This window comes from Diabrotica virgifera, chromosome 8 (genome assembly GCF_917563875.1).
Source record: "Diabrotica virgifera virgifera chromosome 8, PGI_DIABVI_V3a".
Classification (NCBI taxonomy): Eukaryota; Metazoa; Arthropoda; class Insecta; order Coleoptera; family Chrysomelidae; genus Diabrotica; species Diabrotica virgifera.
Genome location: NC_065450.1, coordinates 42,821,463 through 42,843,864, shown reverse-complemented (window position 1 = coordinate 42,843,864; position 22,402 = coordinate 42,821,463). Strand labels below are relative to the sequence as shown.

General features: G+C 32.9%; 1 protein-coding gene across 1 annotated transcript in view; it reads left to right on the top strand.

The window, feature by feature from the left end:
- The first annotated feature begins 16,206 nt into the window (after nt 1-16,206).
- Nucleotides 16,207-22,402, top strand: part of LOC126890535 (locomotion-related protein Hikaru genki) — a 97,041-nt gene continuing 90,845 nt past the window's right edge. Inside the window, exon 1 of the mRNA XM_050659539.1 lies at nt 16,207-16,458. Coding sequence (XP_050515496.1) covers nt 16,374-16,458 — 85 coding nt within the window. The 5' untranslated portion in view covers nt 16,207-16,373. The remainder of the gene's footprint in view (nt 16,459-22,402) is intronic.

Sequence of the window (22,402 nt, the reverse complement as noted above, 5' to 3'; positions counted from 1 at the left end):
TGTCATTCAGCCAGTCACAACATGAGGTATCTAGTGTCGTGTGTAGTGTGTGTGTTGAGTAAGTGTCTTGTTACTTTGCAAAGTCGACGTCATTGTCTTTGCAAAGAGACGCTAATTGTATCCGAACGTCTGCGGTCCCTCCGGTGAGTACCGAAAACATTAAATTATAAACAAAAATGTTCTACATTAAATTATAAACAAAAAGGCACTATGCATAATCCTCCTAAAACTAATGGTTCCAAAACTTACGGAGGTAGTATAGTATCATTGGTCCAAAAAAGGCCTAACCCCGTCATCCAAAATAAAAGTTTTCCTCCAACACCAAATTGTTCTATATGGTCCACATATTGTTCAGTAAAAAGTTACACCATTTTGAGCATCGGGTTTGGGGGGAGGGGGAGGGAAGAAGTCGGTAAATTAGTAGTTTTTTACGTTTTTCATCAATATTTCTAAACCTAAGCGATTTAGCGTGAACGATATTCTATACAAAAATGTTTTACATTAAATTTGAAACGAAAATTTTACTGTTGGAAAGATATTCATGCGACATTGTCCATAGAAAGTTCAGAGTGGGTTTCTTCGTACCAGAGATTTATATGGCCTAGGCCTGAAGAAGCCTCCTGAAGGTGATGAGGTTGGCGTTCCTTCAAGGCAAGGGCTAATCAGTAACATACCACCGGCCATTGAAATAGCAAATTATATTTAGAAAACACAATCCTGTTAAAAAAATTAGTTTCCTCAGTAATAATATTATTATTTGCCCAAAAAATGTAAAAAATATGGAAACCTCCACTTTACGCCCTCCGTAACTCCGGAACCGTTGATTTTAGAACCATTATACATAGGACCTTTTTCATTTCAAATTTAATTTAATTTGTATAGAATATTGTTCACGCTAAACCGCTTACGTTTAGAAATATTGACGAAAAACGTAAAAAACTACTAATTTACCAAATTCTCCCCTCCCCTGCCCCCAAAACCCGACGCTCAAAATAGTGTAACTTTTTACTGAACACTATGTGGACCATACAAAACAATTGGTGTTGGAGGAAAACTTTTATTATTGATGACGGGGTTGGGCCTTTTTTTGGACCAATGATACTATACTACCTCCGTAACTTTGGAACCGTTCGTTTTAGAAGGATTATGTATAGGACCTTTTTTGTTTATAATTTAATGTAGAACATTTTGTATAGAACATTGTTCACGCTAAACCACATAGTTTTAGAAATATTGACGAAAAACGAAAAAAAAACTCCTAATTTACGAACTTCTCCCGCATTCACTTTGGATGTCTGGGTTATGCCTTTTTTTCGATCAATTGTATCATACTAAATAGGCCGTTTATCTGCCTCACCCTATATATCCGAAAGGAAGGATGCCTATCTGACGAATGCACTTTGGATAAGGGACTACACCAAGTCTGGGTTTTAATTCCCTTATTATTTAACATCTGTACAAGATTAATAATGCGCAGAATTGGGAGCGAAGAGTAAACCTAAACGGTGTCAAGATATCTAACTTGCGTTTCGTAGACGACAATACACTTCTAGCCTCTACTCCAGAAGAAATTATAAGTGTTAAATTTTGACTATTAACTACAACAAAACCAATATCGAGGTTATTGATCGCCAACAACACTTTCCTGAATCCCGAACTATTGTGGAGTGCGAGGTAGTCTCCTCTATGATATATTTTAAAGCTCTAGTTAACAATACAGACAGTTGTGAATGCGAAATTAGGAGACACATACAAGTAGCAAAAGCAGCAATGACTGAACTAAACGGGGTATGGCGTGATCGTCACAATACTATGACAAACAAGAAGATAATCGTTTGAATTCTGGTATTTTCCATGTTTTACTATGCATGCGAGGCATATGGACAATAAATAAAGAATCAGATAGACACTTAAAAAATGTGGACATGGAGACGACTGCTTTGAATTCCATGGACGGCTCGCCGCACGAATGTCTCAGTTCTAGATGAAATAAAACCAATTAACGTGTCTCTAGTATTGTTTATTCTAGAATTATATATAATGGATTTCTACGGCTGTCGCCGCCTCTCCATAGCCAGCTTCCAATTTTTTCTATCGTAACACATATCTTCATCTAATTGCATCGAATCCATTGCCTCCTGAATATTGTCCCTCCAGCTTCTCCGTTGTCGTCCTCTTTTTCTTCTCTGCGGTGGGACCCACTCTAATATTTTTCTCGGCCAGCGAGTCTCATTCATTCTTTTAACGTGACCAAACCATGTCAGCTGTCTCTTTTCAATATCGTCTATTATAGTTTTTTCCACCTTCATACGTTCTCTAAAATTGTTTTATTTACTAGAATTATTTATAACTAGAATTATACCTACAGTTATTTGGTCATATCCATCGAAGCGATCACAAAATGGAGAGCTTAGTAGTCCATAGAAGCCAGAAGGCCTCATAGTCAACGCCAATGCGGCAAACCTCCACAGCGATAGGCAGAAGTTATGAAAAAGGTTCTTAACAAACAGTGTACTGAGGACTGAGGTGTATGTAACATGACCACGACCAGTGGACAAATATCAATTAAACTATCCGAGGTGAAAGCTCATTTATGAACCACAACACATCTGCTAAGATTTTAATGATTATGATGATGATGCGGATTAAAAGTTTTCCATAGAACTTTGCGAAAGGAATTGACTTTACTGTTCAACACGTATCCAGAGAAATTATTAAAAAAAACTGACAAAATTTAACAGACTATAGGTTTAGCTTTTCTAAATTTTTTGAATTTTTTGTTTTTCTGTTAGGCAAGATATGGCTTTTCAAAATTTGTATAGGTACACTCGTGATTAGTGCAAGCTCTTTCAAAAATAAGCACTTTGAACCGATGAAACTTACAGATCATATAAACAATACATACGAGTAAAGTAACTTGTGAAGCGGTAACGATTAATTTCATTTGAAATGTTAAAATTAGGGGGTGATTTTCATGACTTTTTTACAAAAAAAGGACCAACTTTATTTTGGGCGCGACTTGCTCACGCTAGAAATAAGAAAAACTTTTCTTGAACACTTAAACAAAACAAGTTGTAATGAGTTTTTCTCCCAAAATTGCTTCATTTTTTGGATATTTCACGTTGAAATATTCGATTTGGAATATATCATAAGATATATTTTTGTTAAGCATGTTTTTTTCGATAAAATAATTACATACTCTTTGGGTCATTTGCGAAAAATCATCTAAAACCGTGGTTGAAAACTGAACATTTCACTCACAAATAACTTGAAAAATATTAGATAAGTTAGTGAAAAAACACTATGGAACAAAAGTTGCTTAGATTTAGGTAGTTTAACTATTTCCGAACTTATTTTGAACGTATATTTTTTCACCCCCGAGAAGGGGCAAAACTTACCCCTAGGACAAAACCACACATCGGTACAATATCACTTTTTTCTTTGACATGTTAGCTATGTGTATGCCATTGGGTACCCCCCGTTAAGATAGGCGAAATGCCCTCACTCTCAGAATTCAATTTTTTAAATTTTTTTACGTTCTATGCAATTAAAAAATGAGATAACGCGGATTTTTAGCTCGCCACCCCCCTTTACCCCTCCCCCCACAGCCAAAAACGTAGATTTTTAGATTTAATTTTTTTTAGTTAGGTTGCAATTGATTTAAAAATTTCAAAAAATTTACACCTGTAGCTGAGGCTTTTACAAAACATGTCCATTTTTATGGACCCTTAGGTCGTGTGTACATAACCTCAAATTTTTTTTTAACTTTTTTAAAACCTATAACTTTCTTTTGGAGGGGGCTGCAGGTCCAATTTTTTGGACGTAAAAAAATGAAAAAAAAATATTCAGGCTGTATCGATCTCAAAAAATATCATTAAGCCCGCAAAAACCCTTACATAACTTAAAAAAAATATGGTTTTTGGGGGGTTTAAAGGTGTTTTGCCCAATTTTTGATAATCCTAAAATACTCATTTATTTCAAATTATACATAATCTATTAACAAAACCTTGAGTTGATCTATGTAGCAGTCTATAAAATGGAGAAAATCCCTAAAAACCCCCTAAAAAAACAGTTTTCCGGATTTTTCAGGATGGCGCACCTGACGGAAAAATCTGAAAAAAAATCAGAGAGATAGCTTTTGATAAAATACATAAAATCCAAAAAAAATTGGACCTGCAGCCCCCTCCAAAAAAAAGTTATAGGTTTTAAAAAAGTTTAAAAAAAATTGAGGTTATGTACACTCGACCTAAGGGTCCATAAAAAATGGACATGTTTTGTAAAAGCCTCAGCTATACGTGTGAATTTTTTGAAATTTTTAAATCAATTACAACCCAACTAAAAAAAATTAAATCTAAAAATCTACGTTTTTGGCTGTGGGGGGAGGGGTAAGGGGGGTGGCGAGCTAAAAATCCGCGTTATCTCATTTTTTAATTGCAAAGAACGTAAAAAAATTAAAAAAATTGAATTCTGAGAGTGAGGGCATTTTGCCTATGTACCCTTTCATGTCAATCCAAGCGGTTCTTTAAAATTAGAGGTTTGGCAATATTTCACCGTCAGTGAATGGACAACATGAGTTTTATGCATATTTAAACCACCCTTTGTTTATTTCTTGTTAGTTAAATTTTTTATTTGTAGGTATAACGTTATCTATTCTACTTTATAATTTTGTTTATTCCATGATTTTGATTGTGTTTGAAAAAAAAAATAAATTTTGTTTTTATTTTAAGCTTTATTAAAACTTGTATGCCTTTTTTGTTATGCTTTTTTCAAAATAAACTTGTGTGTTTTTTAATTGATATTTAACTTTTTTGTGCCTTTTCATCTAAACTCTAGATGTTAATATTTGTAAAAAACATTTAATATAGGTATATTATGCAAAGAATTTGTCCCAACCTGTATATACAATAAATATATCACTAATCACAAGATTAAATTAATTTCTGTTGCATAATTTAGTAATCCACCTAACTTTAGGAGATAAATGTTTTACATATAGCCAACCCTTGTTCTTAATCTCCGTAAGGCAATGAATTACCCCGAAATAGTTTACACCCTTCTGTTTTATCCCGAATGTGCTAAGGGATAACAGTTTACAGTAAACATTCGATCACAAATCCACCCTCTAGTGACCTATTTATTCAGAATGGGATATATGTGAAATTGCGATTGGTAGGCCAGTTACTAGACTTTTCCGAAATTCGTGCATAATTAATACCGGTTTACAGCATTTTTACAGTAACCCTAGGGCCACACAGGCGATAATTTACGGCGCCGTAAGACCAGTTAACGCTGTAAAATTAAGCGGCAGTAAGCGCTGTAAAAAGCATGCCCAGACGGGGATGTAAATTACGGCATATCGCGAGATGAAATTACAAGTTTTTGGTCGATGTTGTGGCTAGATAAGCTACAAATTTCCTTCAGTATATTGCATACTAGGCAGGCCCCGGGCTTAGGTGACTGGCGCCCTGGGCAAATGGTCTACTGGCGTCCCCTTTATTACTACAGTCGAACTCGCTTATTAGAATACCTGTTAAAGGAATATCCCGGTTTAAGGAATAAAATTTTGAGGTCCCGAAACGTTTCTACTATGGCCTGTTCTTAAACCAAGAGGAGTAATTCAAATTTACCGCGCCGTAATGCTTGTTTGTAATTTGTCCAACCTCAGGCAAGTTTACTCCACTGTTATGAAATTTTGACACTAATGATATTTATAAAATTTTGACATTTATGTCATTTTATAGGTTAATTAAGTTATATCGGTGATTTTTTGTGTTTTCTGCGTTATTCCTTTAATTTTTAGATTTTTAGTCTACTTTTATATAAAAAACAGTTGTTTTTAGAACTCTTTAGCGACGTATTACTATAATATAATATGTATGGATTGCCGTTGAAGGCCGATATGATCAACCAAAAAAGATGTGTTGAAGGATTTTTTAGTGACTTTATTGGGTGTGAATCTGTCTTTTTAGTTTACTCGTCCTGGTTAAAAAACAAACTATAGCTACCATTGATCGGTTATTAGAATATCCCGGTTATAAGAATATTTTTGCTTGGCATGAAGGCTACTCCATTAAGCGGGTTTGTATAATGTAAAAGCAAATAATCTATGTTACTTATATTTTATGAAGTAAAGTAAATAACGAGAAAACACGTCTTTCATACACAAAACTGTAGACATTTATTTCTACATAATTCAAACTTCCAGCAAAGATTACAACTTAAAATTATATTTTTAAGATCCTACTTTGAACAAAGCATTTTAAGTGACAGATTTTTTTCTAGCCTTCAATTTGACAACCTTGTTTACTACATCAGAAAAATCTGTGCTTAGGGTTAAGTCTTTTTCACAACACAGTAACATGAGACAATTTAACTTGCTGCCTGAAAGAGCAGATCTCTTAACATTCTTCAGACGATTCAAAGCGGAAAATCCTCTCTCTGCAGAGCAGTTGGTGACAGGTAAGGTCAGAAAAATTCTAACAGCTACTTCAAGATTTGGGAAAGTACTCTTCAATCCATTTTTTATTATGTATTCATACACGTCATGGATTCCACTAAATTCTTCCTGTTTCACATACATTTTGAAGTGCAGACGTTCATTTTCAAATTCACTTCCAATGTCATTAGGGTAGAAGCCATAAAGTTTGTTTGCAGCTTGTGATATGGCCTCTTTCTGTGATCCTTTTTGAACAAGAGGTATCTCTTTTATTTTGCACCCCCAAAAATTTGGCGCCCTGGGCAAATGCCCAGTCTGCCCATTTATAGCCCGGGCCTTATACTAGGTATCTTGGTGTTTTTTTTTGTTTTGTGCACTACGAGACGGCTAATAAAATGAATTCGTCCCTTCGTTTGCGACACGACGCCAAAAATGGGCCCGTTCGATGATGCTGCGCGATATTTTACAGCTCAGTCTGGCCACCTACTACTTTCACCGTGGGACCCATTTTAGCGTTTCATTTTACGGCTCTTACGGCGCCGTAGATTATCGCGTGTGTGGCCTTAGGCTTATTATTATTAACGTGCTAATACAGAGATGTTTTAGATGTGAACCAGGACATATATGTCTGTTTCCGAGATTATAACAAGACATTTGATACGGTAAAACATACTCCGTTAATAAAACTATAGAGAACAAAAAACATCGACACACGGGATATAAGAATAATAAATAATCTACACTATGAACAAGAAGATGTCATAAGAATAAATCATTTAAACACTAATAAAATAAAAATCAAAAGAGGTGTTAAACAGTGCTGTCTTGTCGCCATCACTGTTTAATGCAAACTCGGAGAAAATATTCAAAAAAGCATTAGAAGATGAAGTAGCAGGCATAAAAATAAATGGCCGACCCATATGTGAAATTAGATAAGCTGATGACACAATACTAAAAGCAGAAAATATTACAGATCTATAAGGAATTTTAGATACAGTCCAGAGAAATAAGGTTTTTGTCGGGACACTTGAGCAGCCAGGTTGCAAATTAGTTTTTGGGGTACTATATACCTAATACATTATAAATACAAAAATGCCCGTCACAGTTTTGACGATAAATTTAGTTATTAACAAATAAGTGTCAAAAATGGCAGTTTTTTCGTTTAAATCGCTACAGGTAAAAATAGGGAAATTATATAAATTATTAGAGTATTCGTATTTTAATAGATCAGCCAAGGTTTAAAATGGCACTTTTTGAATTTTGGTCCGATCATTTTTTGCTTCGGAAATTGCAATATAGGTAAGACTAACATTTCAAAAATAAAAAATGTTCTATAACTTTTGCGAAAATGGCCTTAAGACTTTCATGTTGCACGAAAAGTTGAGTCAAACATTCCATATAATACACAAAACATTTTAAGACGATTCGTCAATTAGCTTAAATTTTATTCAATTTGTTTATCGCAAAGAGCTTTTTTTCGCAATGTTATTGTTCAGAAAATAATAATGACATAGCAATTCTGTGGAAATCACATGCAAGAAGAATAGTTATGTTTCCAAAGTATTAAAAAAAATCATTAAAAAGTCGTTTTGATCGTTCCGAAAAAAGCTTAGTAAAATAGAGTCATTATTGGCTTATAAACAATTTGAATAGCTTTGTTAATATTGACTATAGAGTAAATCTACTTTAGGATTTCAAAAGCTGGTATTTTTACACGAATTTTCAGAAAAAAAAACTTTTTGCCTAGGTTAATTAGGCTCAAAGTTAGCCACTTTTATTATTTAATTCACAGTTACTTCTATATACATAATATTCTCCTGTAACAGTGTTAGTTACCATACTACTCCGAAACGGCTTGGCCGATGTTTATGAAATTTTACACGTGTATCCTATAGGACGGAGAAGAGGTTTTAATCTATTTTTTATACCCATAAGTTATAAGGGGGGCTGCCCCCCTGACATTTTTTTATTTTTTTTTAACAAAATTATCTACCTTAATTTATATGCTGTTGAATTAAAAAATACATACAACTCTTAATTTTCACTCTTTTATCACCAACACCTATTTGTTTATAGCCATCTATATATTTACATCTATAAAATTTTCCTGTCACAGTGTTAGTTTCCATACTCCTCCGAGGCTGCTTGATCGATTTTTATGAAATTATATATGTATGTTCGGTAGGTCTTAGAATCGGTCGTAATCTATTTTTCATATCACTGAGTGACAACGGGAGTTCCCCCTAACATTTTGTAATGTTAGGTGGGGATGTGTGTACATAACGTACTCTATAAGAATACGAGTATGTACATACATACAAATTAAAAAATTATGATCAAAATCCATCAACAAGCTCCGGAGATATTAATCGCGGCATATTTTTGCAGAATCAGTTTAATTTTTTGAGTGCACGGATTTTATTAATTCCCCTTCACCGACCACGAATTAATTCCGTTCGGACGCCATTTTTAAAACTTTATTAACCATTCTGTTCAGGTTCAAAGTTTACTCAAACTTTTACACATAAACTATATATCTTCAACTTCAAAGTAGCTCAAGTTAGGTTTCTTAATTGTTATAAACAAAGTAGCCGTCAATTAAATAAAAAAAAGTGGCTAACTTTGAACGTAATTAACCTAGGCGAAAAGTTTTTCTTTGAAAATTCGTATAAAAATACCAGTTTTTAAAATATTATTGTAGTTTTAGCCTACAGTCAATATTAACAAAGTTATTCAAATTGTTTTTAAGCCAAAAATGAGTCTATTTTAGTAAAATATTTTCTGAGTGACAAAAATGACTTTTCAATGATTTTTTTAAATGCTTTGAAAACATGACTATTCTTCTTTCATATTGTTTTCACAGAATTGCTATATCATTATTATTTTCTGAACAATAACATTGCAAAAAAAAGCTCTATGCGATAAACAAATTGAATAAAATTTAAACTAATTGACGAATCGTGTTAAAATTTTTTGTGCATTGTGTGGACTATTTGACTCAACTTTTCGTGCAATATGAAAGTCTTAAATTCATTTTAGCAAAAGGTATTACAAATTTTTTATTTTTTAAATTTTAGTCTTATATTGCCATTTTCCGAAGCAACAAATGATCGGACCAAAATGCAAAAAGCGCTATTTTAAACCTTGGCTCATCTACTAAATGAAAAATATTATAAATGAGATATTTAATTACACTATTTTTACCTGTAGCGATTTAAACCAAAAAACTCCCATTTTTGACCCTTATTTGTTAATAACTAAAATTCCCGTCCGAACTGTGACGGGCATTTTTGTATTTATAATGTATTAGGTATATAGTACCCAAAAAACCCATTTTCAACCTGGCTGCTCAAGTGTCCCGAACATGGTATATTTTTGCCTTATTTCCCTGGTGTGATAAGGTTGTTGCAACGAGTGAAGAATTTGGTCTGACAATAAACACAAAGAAAACAAAATTCATGGTTATCTCAAAGAAAAATATTAGAAACATCAATCTACACGTAAATAATAAGACGATATAACGAGTTCAGAATTATATCTATTTAGGGACAAACAATAATGAAACAAACGATTATACCAAAGAAATCAGAATTAGAATAGAAAAGGCTAGAAGTGCATTCAATAATATGAAACAAATATTATGTAGTAGAGACCTCAGCCTAAATCTTAAAATACGAGTACTAAAGTGTTACGTTTTTTCTGTTCTTTTGTATGGCGTGGAGACATGTACTCTTAATAAACAATATCTTAATAGATTGGAAGCATTTGAAATGTGGACATATCGGAGAATGCTGAGAGTTTCCTGGACGGACAGAATAACCAATGAAGAAGCACTAAGAAGAATAGCGAACAGCAGGGAGATATTGGATTTCTTCAAAATAAGAAAACTGCAATACTTGGGTCGTATAACACGTGGTGACAGATATGACCTCCTAATAATGCAGGGAAAGATTCAGGAGAGGCGCAGCATAGGTAGAAGAAAAATATCCTGACTGAGAAATCTCAGAGAATGGTTTGGATGCAGCTCAACTGAACTATTTCGAGCCGTAGTGTCTAAAGTTACAATAGCAATGATGATTGGCAACCTTCGTCGCGGAGTTGGCACGTAAAGAAGAAGACAGCATTTTTAGGCTGTAAACAGGTTATAAACTTAACCGTGTGACAATAATAAAATATTTTATTCCATCCACTATAAGTTGAAATAAAAAGTTTTAGTAAACATTTGCCCAACAGTATAAATACCAAATAAAAATCTAAAATAATCTAAAATAATACGTTCACGAGAAAAACAACTTTTAAAATGAGCATAATTTTTCATGATGTAAAACTGTTACGGTTGTATCTATAATAGAGTTTTTCGTCTTGATTACGCCTATGTATTAAACAAAACGTGTTCTTGTACTGTCTCTGACAGTAAAAAGACAGAGCAGAAATCCATTACAGAATTCTCTGTGCTTTGAACGGAGAATAACTAACCCGATCTTCAGAACCCTATTGTTTTGGTGAGTTGAGCGAAGTCGACGACTCCCAACCACATTAAAAGCTACACGCGTTGAGCGAAGCAATCCTTATATATTTTACCATCTGGCACGTTGAGCGAGATACTTCTTCTTTTTATGCATTTATGTCGCGTTGAGAAATGCGATTCCTAATTCCATCGATTGTCGTGTCAGTTGTTATTCATATATCAGATATCGTCACACCAAGCCGAGATTTACGAAAGTCCGATTTGTAGGTTGTAATTATATTTTGATAACGAATTAACGCCACTTATATTTTCTTTTGTATTGGTTTCAAAATTAAATTCGTCTTATAAAAACGAATCTTCGGCTGAATTTGTTACCCGAGATTATCACTGTGCCTGTACTCAGGCGCTGCTATTAAGTAATATTAAATCTTCAATATTAACTTTGTTGTTGTGACTTTTTTTTGTGAATTTATTTATCACCTCAAAGAGTCACAGTGCCTCTACACGGTGCTCTGAAGAGGGTAAGGTTTAACCCGAAATAAGTATAAGCACATACATACTTAGTAGATGCCCTATTCCGTAATCAAATCTGATTCGGCTTTATTTTTATTTATTACCGTTCTACGTTTTTTAATGTTGAGTCCATCAATCCCTCAATAGTGAAAAAGATTAAACACTTTAATAAAATAACTTTATAAAATACGTCCACGGGATAATAGCCATTTCCCAATTATTACCACTGACAGTACGCATCAATGATCGACGTACGTTTCATTTTAGGTTTTAATTTAACTTGTTTGAAAATTAATCATGATGAATGGCAAAAATAAAATGGAACAACTATAAAAAAAACGTAAGCAGAAAGACACATATCGTAAACAGTTCTGATCTACACTTATAAGAGGTATTTGTCGACCAAGTGAGCGGTATTCACGACACAACATAAGAGAGACGAGATTGTTTAATGCAGGCTCTGTGATGTTTTGGGGTGGAATTTCCTTGACAATAAGAAGGGATTTGGTTCTTCTTCTTCTTTACGTGCCATCTCCGCGACGAAGATTGGCAATCATCATTGCTATTCTCACTTTCGACACTACAGCCCGAAAGAGTTCAGCTGCGCTGCATCCAAACCATTCTCTGAGATTTCTCAGCCAGGACATTTTTCTCCTACCTATGCTGCGCCTTCCTTGAATCTTTCCCTGTATAATTAATTTTAGGAGTTCATATCTGTCACCACGTGTTATATGACCCAAGTATTGAAGTTTTCTTATTTTGATGCAATCCAGTATCTCCCTGCTCTTCTGTATTCTCCTTAGTACTTCCTCATTGGTTATTCTGTCTGTCCAGGAGATTCCCAGCATTCTTCGATACGTCCACATCTCAAATGCTTCCAATCTATTGAGGCATTGTTTATTTAGAGTCCATGTCTCCACACCATACAAAAGAACAGAAAATACATAACATTTTAGTACTCGCTTTCTAAGATCTAGGCTGAGGTCTCTACTACACAACATTTGTTTCATATTAGTGAATGCACTTCTAGCCTTTTCTATTCTAATTCGGATTTCTTTGGTATAATCATTTGTTTCACTAATGTTCGCCCCTAAATAGTTATAATTCTGAACTCGTTCTATCGTCTTATTATTTACGTGTAGATTGATGTTTCTAATATTTTTCTTTGATATAACCATGAATTTCGTTTTCTTTATGTTTAGTGACAGACCAAATTCTTCACTTGTTGCAACAATCTTATTTAAAATTCTTTGTAGATCTGTAATAGTTTCTGCTATTAGTATTGTGTCATCGGCGTATCTAATTTCACATATGGGTAGGCCATTTATTTTTATGCCTGCTACTTCATCTTCTAATGCTTTTTTGAATATTTCTTCTGAGTATGCATTAAACAGTGACGGCGACAAGACACAGCCCTGTCTAACTCCTCTTTTGATTTTTATTTTATTGGTGTTTAAATTATTTTTCTTATGACAGCTTCTTGTTCATAATACATATTATTTATTATTCTTATATCCCGTGTGTCGATGTTCTTTGTTCTCAGTAGTTTTATTAACGGATTATGTTTCACCGTATCGAATGCCTTGTTATAATCTAGGAAGCAGACATAGATGTCCTGGTTTACATCTAAACATCTCTGTATTAGCACATTTACTGCAAATAATGCTTCTCTGGTTCCTTGAGCATTTCTAAATCCGAAATGAGTTTGTCCAATGTCTTGTTCTAACTTTTTGTATATTCTACGATGAATAATCTTTAGAAATACTTTGAGTATGTGGCACATTAGACTGATGGTATGGGCCATTCCACGAACATACGCCTGTTTTGGATTACTTCGACAACGAATATTTTACAGTGCAACATAAGAAGTACGAAAGTAAATGGCGCTAATAATTATTGAAATAAACAACAATGTAATTTGCAATTTACTGTCGTTCTTCTTATTTTGCACAGTAAAATATTCGTTGTCGAAGTAATCCAAAACAGGCGTATGTTCGTGGAATAGGGTATACGGTGTTCGCAACATTGTCTGGCGTTTCTCTTTTTTGGTATAGTCACGAATGGTGATAGAAGCCATTCTTTAGGTAGTATACCTGTTCTGTATATGATATTAAATAATTCGACAATTACATGTATATTGCAGTCGGCTATAAGTTGAAATATTTCTGTCGGTATTTCGTCCGGTCCTACAGCTTTCCCAGTTTTCAGTTATTTAATGGTGTGTTTTACTTCACTTTCTGTTATTTCTGGTCCAGTCTCTTCAATGAAATATTCGTTATCTATTGTGCCTCGGTTGTCGTTAAACAGCTGTTCTATATAGTTTGTCCATACCAACAATTTGTTTTCTGTATCCATTACTATGTCTCCCTTTTCATCAACTAGTATATTTTGTTTATATTCTGGTTTTCTGGTTAATTCTTTTATTTTCCTGTGTACATTAAAGCTGTCATGTTTATGTTGTAGCGTTTCTATTTCATCACATTTTTCTTTTAACCAATTTTCTTTTGCTATGCGAATTTGTCGCCGTATTTCGTTTTGTGTTTGCTGGTATAACGATTTATTTTTGTCCTTATATGCTCTTTGGTGGGGATTTGGTGTTGTTACTCAATATTTTAGTGAGGTAAATATTTAGATATTGAATTGGACCCTCACAGTCTCGAAATGAATCATATTGATCACTTATGAGATATTGTCAGTAGAGAATAAGACTTCGCCCCTTCCTACTTTCCAGCAAGATATAAAAAGTATGGTTCTTGCTATCTGAGACTTCATTGTCCAAAATCAAATAGACTGATAATATCAACATGCCTAGGCGATATAAAGCTGTTATTAGTATTTTCTTTGATTTTAAAGATATCGGAGAAATTTAAAAAACAAAATGGTCACAAAACATAAGACTACAACAATATTTTGACGTAGACCCATTCTTGTAACTTGTACTTCTTACAGAATGTCTCAAATTGAAGAAAAACACTTCTTTTCTTCCATCTGGTATAAACATTTCGTTTCCACCCGCTTCCTTGTTCAAATAGCTAGAAGAGACCCAACAATTTTTCATCTGCAGCTCTAAAGGAAACTTTTGGAAGCTACAGGTGTAAGTACTTCAGTTGCAACGATAATAAAAGACTTCGTGTTTAAGGACTATATAGCTTCGTGTTTAAGGACTATATAGCAGAAAATAGTTACGGGTTCCTGAGTTATCCAGGTAGCACAATTATCCAGTTATCCAGGTAGATTGATCATCTAAATTGGTGTGTTCAACATAGAACATGCAATATTGAAAGTTAGCAAAATGTGGTATTTTTAGACGAACACAGGACTTGTGTAAAATCACTTGACGAAAATTCGACGAATGTGTGTACTTAGAGTACCTTGACAGACTTCCTAGATGCAGAAAATATCACTGTTCTGGAGTGGCCTGCTTGCTTATCCGAACTTAAGCCTATAGAGCATTTGAAGTATTTGCTTAAAAGGCGAATTATATCTCGCCAGGATAATCCACAAAACATTGCACAGCTAGTTCATGCTGCTCTTGAAGAATAGAACAACTTACCACAACAAAATGTGAACTGTTTAATCACAAATTAATTCCTTAATTTGTAGTCTCACCTTAATCTTAGCTTCCTAATTTTTTATGATTTAATGATTTCACTCTGTATAATTGTAATAAATATCGATGATATAAGTATTATATCGATGATATACTTAGTTTAATTCTGAGTTTATTCAACTTCCTGCAGAATTGAATTGATTGCTAAATTCTGTTAAAACAACTTCCTTAGTTCAAATTATATTCATATGGTGATCAAAGTACAAAAGTTTAGTTACTATGCAAAAGCAATGGACTTTTTGATGAGTTGTAGAATGCTTGTGAGATTGTGAGCAATATAAATTAGGGCTTAGGACTCCTGTGGGTCCAACAACTCTAGTACGTAAGTTACGACCCGACCAGTGTATATGTATAGTATATCAGTAGCTGTCAATAAATATTTTTTTACTCCACGAGTTAACATTTATTTATCATCGTCGATCGAGCAATAGAGCAATCGAATTTGAATGAAGTAAAAGACAGTCATTTAGTTACTTGTAACCGTTGACCTGAAGATCCTCTGCATATTATAGAGAGTGAAACCGGTCGTCGGGAGTTAACAATAAATTATTGCGAGTATGGTCGGAGCGAAGATCGGTGGGATATGTGCATTTTATCAATGAAATTCGATAGTTTTAAGATATTCCAGAAGCTGCTACAGATAAAATGTTTTAAGAACCTATTAATCATTCAGAATTACTCGACGGATATTAGTACAGTTAAAATAATTAAGACGATAACCGGACAATGATGATTTAATGAGTGAAATTTAATTTTTTTACTTTAATGACAAAAAAAGCAAGCCCATTAGCAGAAACCAATTAAAAATTAGTTTGCACATCATATTTGAAACATTATTTGGTTGAAAAATCTCATTTTTGTTGGCAAAAAAAATATTAATTTGTTTGGACTAAATTACAGTTGTGTTTATCTTAAAAAGGATATATTACTATCAACATTCACACAGTGTTGCCAAACTGAATTTTGTTGCCAACCCATTCAACAATCGAAATTAAATAGTTTCAATCTGTTATTTTGTGTGTAGTTTACACAAGTAAACTGGCCTATTTTATTTGTGGATTTATCCTCTCTCCCGTTATCCTCTCTCCTGATCCTGCAGGAAAAAGAAATTACGCTAAGTCGTCGTAAACGCTTGCGTCAATCCGAATCAGCTGTTCGGATACATAGCCTAATACGATTTCGGCCAAATCAACCCTCTAAAGCAATTGAGAACTCCGGGCTCGAATACGAATATACAGCAGCCCTTAAATGAGATTCTAGTATCTCGTCTGTATATAGGTAATTTGTGATGTATTTACAAATCGAGCATCTGGAAAAGAAAGTGAAGTGTGAGGGTGTTTATTGTGATGCGGTTAGCAGTGAAAATTCTCACGACTTTTCTTGTTTTGAAAACATCTATACCGCCGGTGTTTACGAAATTAGCACGGGAAGGTATGTACATTGTTTTATTTTGTTTAGTTTTAGTCCATTCGTTAACGGGAAAATATTGCAAGACCTCTAAATTCTAAAGAACCGCTCCGATTTAGAAGAAATTTTGCAAATAAGCTCATCTTCTCCTTCTATTCAAAAGTGATATGACTACAATGTGTGCTTTTTATTTTTAAGGGGTGAAAACTACCCTTTTTACCAAAAATTAAAAACAGCCGATATAAGCGTTATTTAAATCTAAATTATGTGTAGGTACGTTAAATAGTATGTTAAATATAGGAATTTGATTGTTTCTTATATTAAAATGTATTTTATAGTTTATAACTATTTTAAACCCTTAAAAACTACCCTCTAAATAAGAATTTGTATACAAAATATTTTGTAACTTTAAATTAGGTAATGATGTATTTTGTAGTGATCTAAACTTTATTTTATGTTTGCAATTTAGTTTATTAAGTATTTAATATTTTCAACCATTATAAATTACCCCTACAAATAGATTTATTAGATCATTCACTCACGGTAAAAATATTGCAAAACCTGTGAATTTTAAAACCGAAAATGGATAAACTGACTAATTCTAAGCAACTTTTGTTCTATAAAGCTTTTTCACTAAGTCAATACTTTTCGAGTTATTTGCGAGTGAATATGTTCATTTTTCAACAAAAGAACCGCGGTTGTTAGACGGTTTTTCGCAAATAAATCAAAAAGTAAGTAATTTATCGAAAAAATATTCCGAGCAGAAATATAGAATATGAAAAACTGAAAAAATCTGTGTGTATGAAGTTTGGAGACCTAGTAGAACCAGAGTCGTAGCTAATGAAGTTCCAAGATACGGGGTGTTGAGATTTCTCTTACAAAGTGAAGATTTATTGATTGCTCTAAAACCGGTTGAGATATGCAAATGAAATTTGGTGGGTTTTAAGAGGTAGTTATTACACATTTATTGACAGACTTACTATTAAGAATTTTATATTCACCATTGGCGTGCATACGGGTACTAGTCTGAATTAAAAAAAAATAGTACGCCACTGAGGTATTTCAAATTAAAAAGCATTTTTGAGTTACTTATCTAATTTATGACAGAAAATATATCTTCCCTTTTTTTCATACGATGCGCCTTTTTCATGAAAAAAAAAATAAAATACTTATAACAACGATTAAAAAGTACTCGACATAAGTTTCAATATGGTTTTTTAACGATAACTTCTGTAATTTTCAAGATATTTCATTGTTCCAAAGCTTATTTTGTGGGGAATTGTAATTGATAAAAGTATTCAGAAGCTGGACTTTCTGGCGGTCTTTGATTTTTAAAGCATGCGATTCAAAGAGCTTAGAAAACTGCTTCTCACACTTACGTGCAAACTTAATATATAAATATCTCACTCAGTGTTTACCATAGAGATCTTGAAAAAACTGAATAAGTTTTAGTATAAAAAATACTACATTTTAGTATTGATATATATTTTTCAGATTTCTTTTAGTTTTCAAGTAATTTTGGAAAAATGGAAAACATTTATAAAATATCAAAAAATAATTGAATACTAAATTGAAATTTTTTTCAAACCTAAGCACTTTAAACTGGCTAAAATCTCAGAACGCGTAGTCAGGCTATAAATAAACTTAATTGTGTAAGGAATAATGTTAATTTTTATTTTCGTGGAAAATGCACCAATTTAAGCAATTATTCTTTTGATTTTTCAACGACATAATCGTTTTGTTTTTGTAATAACTCAGCCATTTTTTATCCAAATCACTTTTATCACAGCACCTTTTAAAGGTATCAGTAAAATATTTAAAAGATGTTTCCATAATTTTTTTCTAAAAATCTCTATTTCTTGCGTTATTTAATGATAAAATGTTTGATTCAAGGTTAATTCTAAAAACTCCCAATTTTAAGTAGGCTGTAACTTAGGTTGTGTTATTGCTATAATAATTTAAAGAACACCACTCCATTCACTAATTTAATAGGTTTCTTTTTGATTATAATGACTTTTTCGTAACAATGCATAATTTTAGAGATATTTTTTAAAATCCACTCAAAAACATGCATTTTTCATGTAGGAAATCATCAATTTCGATCGTGAATAACTTGCTACATACCAATTTACCGAAAAAGTCGTATATAAAGTTTTTTACTCAGAATTGAAATATCTATCAATTTCCGAGGTTATTTTGAGGTTAAATATTTCCACCCCCGAGAAGGGGTGGTAACCACCCCCAGAGCAAAAGCACATATCGGCACAATATCACTTTTTTTCTTTGACATATTATCTATATGTATGCCAAATTTCGAGTCAATCCAAGCGGTTCTTTAAAATTTACCGCAAATCCGTCAAAGAATGGACTATAGATATACAGGGTGTCCAGAAACTCTACCGACAAACGAAGACAGGAGATTCCTCAGATAATTTTAAGACAATTTAACCCAATTCACCTAGTCCGAAAATGCTTCCTAAGGGAACTAGAGCTCTTTGAAGATGGCGTCATGTAATTAGTTTTTCTTAAATACCTCCAGAACGCTTCTATTTAGAAAAACTAAAATTGGTATGCGTATTTACTTTCCAGAAATGAATCGATTCCATCCATTGCAAATTTCTATTACCAGTCATAGGCGTCCGTTTTGGGTAGGGCAACGGACATTTTATCGCCTAACTTTTTTGTCTTTAATTTTTAGCATTTTTGACTCTGAATTACATATTAAATTGTAAGGTATTATAATACTAAAAGGTACTCTGACTTTAAGTCGATAGGATACACCGTTTTCTAGAAAAATTGATTTGAAAATTTTTCGTTCTTTGAATTTAAAAAAAAAAGATTAAAAAAAAACTATTTAGAAAGATGAAAACTGGTACATTTATTTATATTCCAGAGATTAATCGATTTCATTAATGGCAAATTTCTAGTACCGGTCATAGGCGTCCGTGTTGGGTAGGTCAACAGTTATTTTATAGCATGACTTTATTGACTTTAATTTTTAAGTATTTTTGACACTAGATTATTCAATTATAAAATATTCGAGTACTAAAAGCTTTAAGTTGGTAAAATACAACGTTTTTTTTAATTTTGTTTAACTTTTTTTTTCAAATTCCCAAAACTAAAAACTTTCAAATTGATTTTTCTAGAAAACGATGTATCCTACCGACTTAAAGTAAGAGTACCTTTTAGTACTAGCATACCTCACAATTTAATAATCCAGTATCAAAAGTGCTTAAAAGTTGAAGACAAAAAAGTTAAGCAATAAAATAACCGTTTCCCTGCCCAAAACGGACGCCTATGAGCTGTACTAGAAATTCGCAATGGATGGAATCGATTCATTTTTGGAAAGTAAATATGTATACAAATTTTCGTTTTTCTAAATAGACGCGTTCTGGAGGTATTTAAGAAAAACTAATTATATGGCGCCATCTTCAAAGAGCTCTAGCTCCCTTAGGAAGCATTTTCGGACTAGGTGAATTGGGTTAAATTGTCTTAAAATTATCTGAGGAATCTCCTGTTTTCGTTTGTCGGTAGAGTTTCTGGACACCCTGTATAGATATTAAGATGCATATTACTAACTATTGGGACCGTGCAAGTTCGGCAAAGCGACCCCTATTTCTACGCTCTATACTAAAATTCGCACTTTTAATTATATTGGCCAATTATATTAGTCCTGGTTACTGGATAATTGTCAATGCCATAGTCCAAAAAAATAATAAGAAGAAAAAATAAGATTCAGGTTATGTTATGAAAACGTCAACAATTGTATGAATTGTATGTAGTAAATAAAATTAGTTATTAAAATGCAGTACTGCAAGCAAAATAAAATTAATTAAATTTACCTTTATATAATAATTGCATATCATATCAATATTGTGGAGCAATATATAATTTTTCTGCTTCATTGACAGAATGTATGAAATATACGTCAATTTGACAATTTCAATTGACAATATGAATTATTTAAGATAGTTGCAATATTTCTCCGCGACTCGCGCAGGGTCGTTTCTCGTTTCCCCTTCCAAGTACTTGCACACCGCGAATAACGTTTCGGTACTGATTAAAATTTCGATTCTACATTGTTAATAGTGAGTGATAAATAGCGCATTATACGAACATTATACCTACTACGTTTATATATTAATACAAAATATTTATATACAGTGTGTCTATGTAACTTGGAACCATATTATATGGGAAACTATTTTGTTAGTAAAAATCCACAAGGAAGAATTTTCTGTAGCCGGCTGTATACCATTAATTACAAAAAAAAATAGATGAAAAATTTTCTTCATAAGAGGTATATTTATTTAAAAAAAACCCTAAAAAGGGCTACAAATGTAACAGAAAGTTTTAGATCTCCAGAAAGAGCATCATCAGTGTTCTTATAGGCTTGACATACTGGGCCGTCAAAAATACATCTGTTAAAACGTTTTAAATATCGAATAAATGTCTCACATTGAAATATTAAATATGGAATCCAAAGGATGGGTAGAATCCCTAAGAATCTGCCCTAAGGCATTATATGACTTTCACGAAGCACGTAGGTTGTTAAGTAAAAATTATGTGTCTTCACATTGAGAATGGTGAGAGTAGTTGACTATCGGTTTTGACTGATGTATTTTTGGTGGCTCAACATATCAAGCCTGTAAGAACACTGATGATGCTCTTTTTAGAGAGCGAAAACGTTCTGTTATATTTGTAGCCCTTCTTAGGTTTCTTTTTTAAATAAATATACCTTTTATAAAGAAAATTTTTCATAAAATTTTATTATTGAGTTTACGAAAAAAAGTCATTCTTTATAAAAAGCTCAGCATTGTCTAAAATATCAGATATCAAGATTTATTAATCTTATAGTTACGAAGTATGAAAAAAATATGAATTCCCTCAAGCGCAAAATACCTTTATATATAAGAAAGTTGTTTGGAATTAAAATAGTATATTGTACAACAAGTGAGAAAAATACATATTTCTCACGAGCTCAGAAGTTTGTTGGCACGAGCCGAGGCACGAGGCAAGTGCCGCAAATCAAGCGAGAGAGAAATGTGTCATTTTCTCATGTGTTGTACACTGTACTTTTTCTATGGATACCGTTTTGTCAAGAGTTCAACAAAATTAAATAATTTCGGTGCTTTTAGGTATATTATAAGTATGCATAAATTCAAATAAAATACATATGCATGTAGGTATTTAATATTTTTAAAATTTATATACGTTTTTCATTTAAAATTCTAATTAAAAGTTATTTTTGAACAGTTTTGAAAGGTAATTCCTGGTAAGTTTTGCTTCAACAGATTGTGTTTGTATTGTGCATGTTACCATGGAAATGGCGATCATATATGGAAAACCGTAGGAGAACCCGTGAGGAAAAATATTTCTCACTGCAATGGCCGACTTTTCTCACTGCGTAAGAAATTGTTCGTTTGAAATGTATGTGAGTAGTGAGAGAAGTTGTATTTTATAGCATCCATAGAAAAACTATGTTTTTTGGGTAATATGACCCGTATGCACGCCAATGGTAAATATAAAATTCTTAATTGTATGTCAAAAAATGCGCAATACCTATCTCTTAAAACCTACCAAATTTCATTGCACATCTCAACCGGTTTTAGAGCAATAAATAAATCGTCAGTTTGTAAGAAAAACATCAACATCCCGTATCTCGGAAACGAAACATTTGCAGACATGTACACAACGGTCATTATTTCTTCATGCAGAATTGCCTCTTAAAGTTTGTTGCACTTACTTAAAAACACCCTGTATTGATGAAAAACATGGCTAGTTGTTAAATTACCCCTAACTTTTTTATTATCCAACATAAGCGAATGAATAAAACAACAGAATATTAAGGAAACATAATATGAGGCTATAATTGAGTTTTAATTTCAGTATTTTATAAATGCTAGAATATTTCACAGGGTGTTGCGAACTTTGAGAAGAAAACACAATTTGGTTGGTACACCCGGTA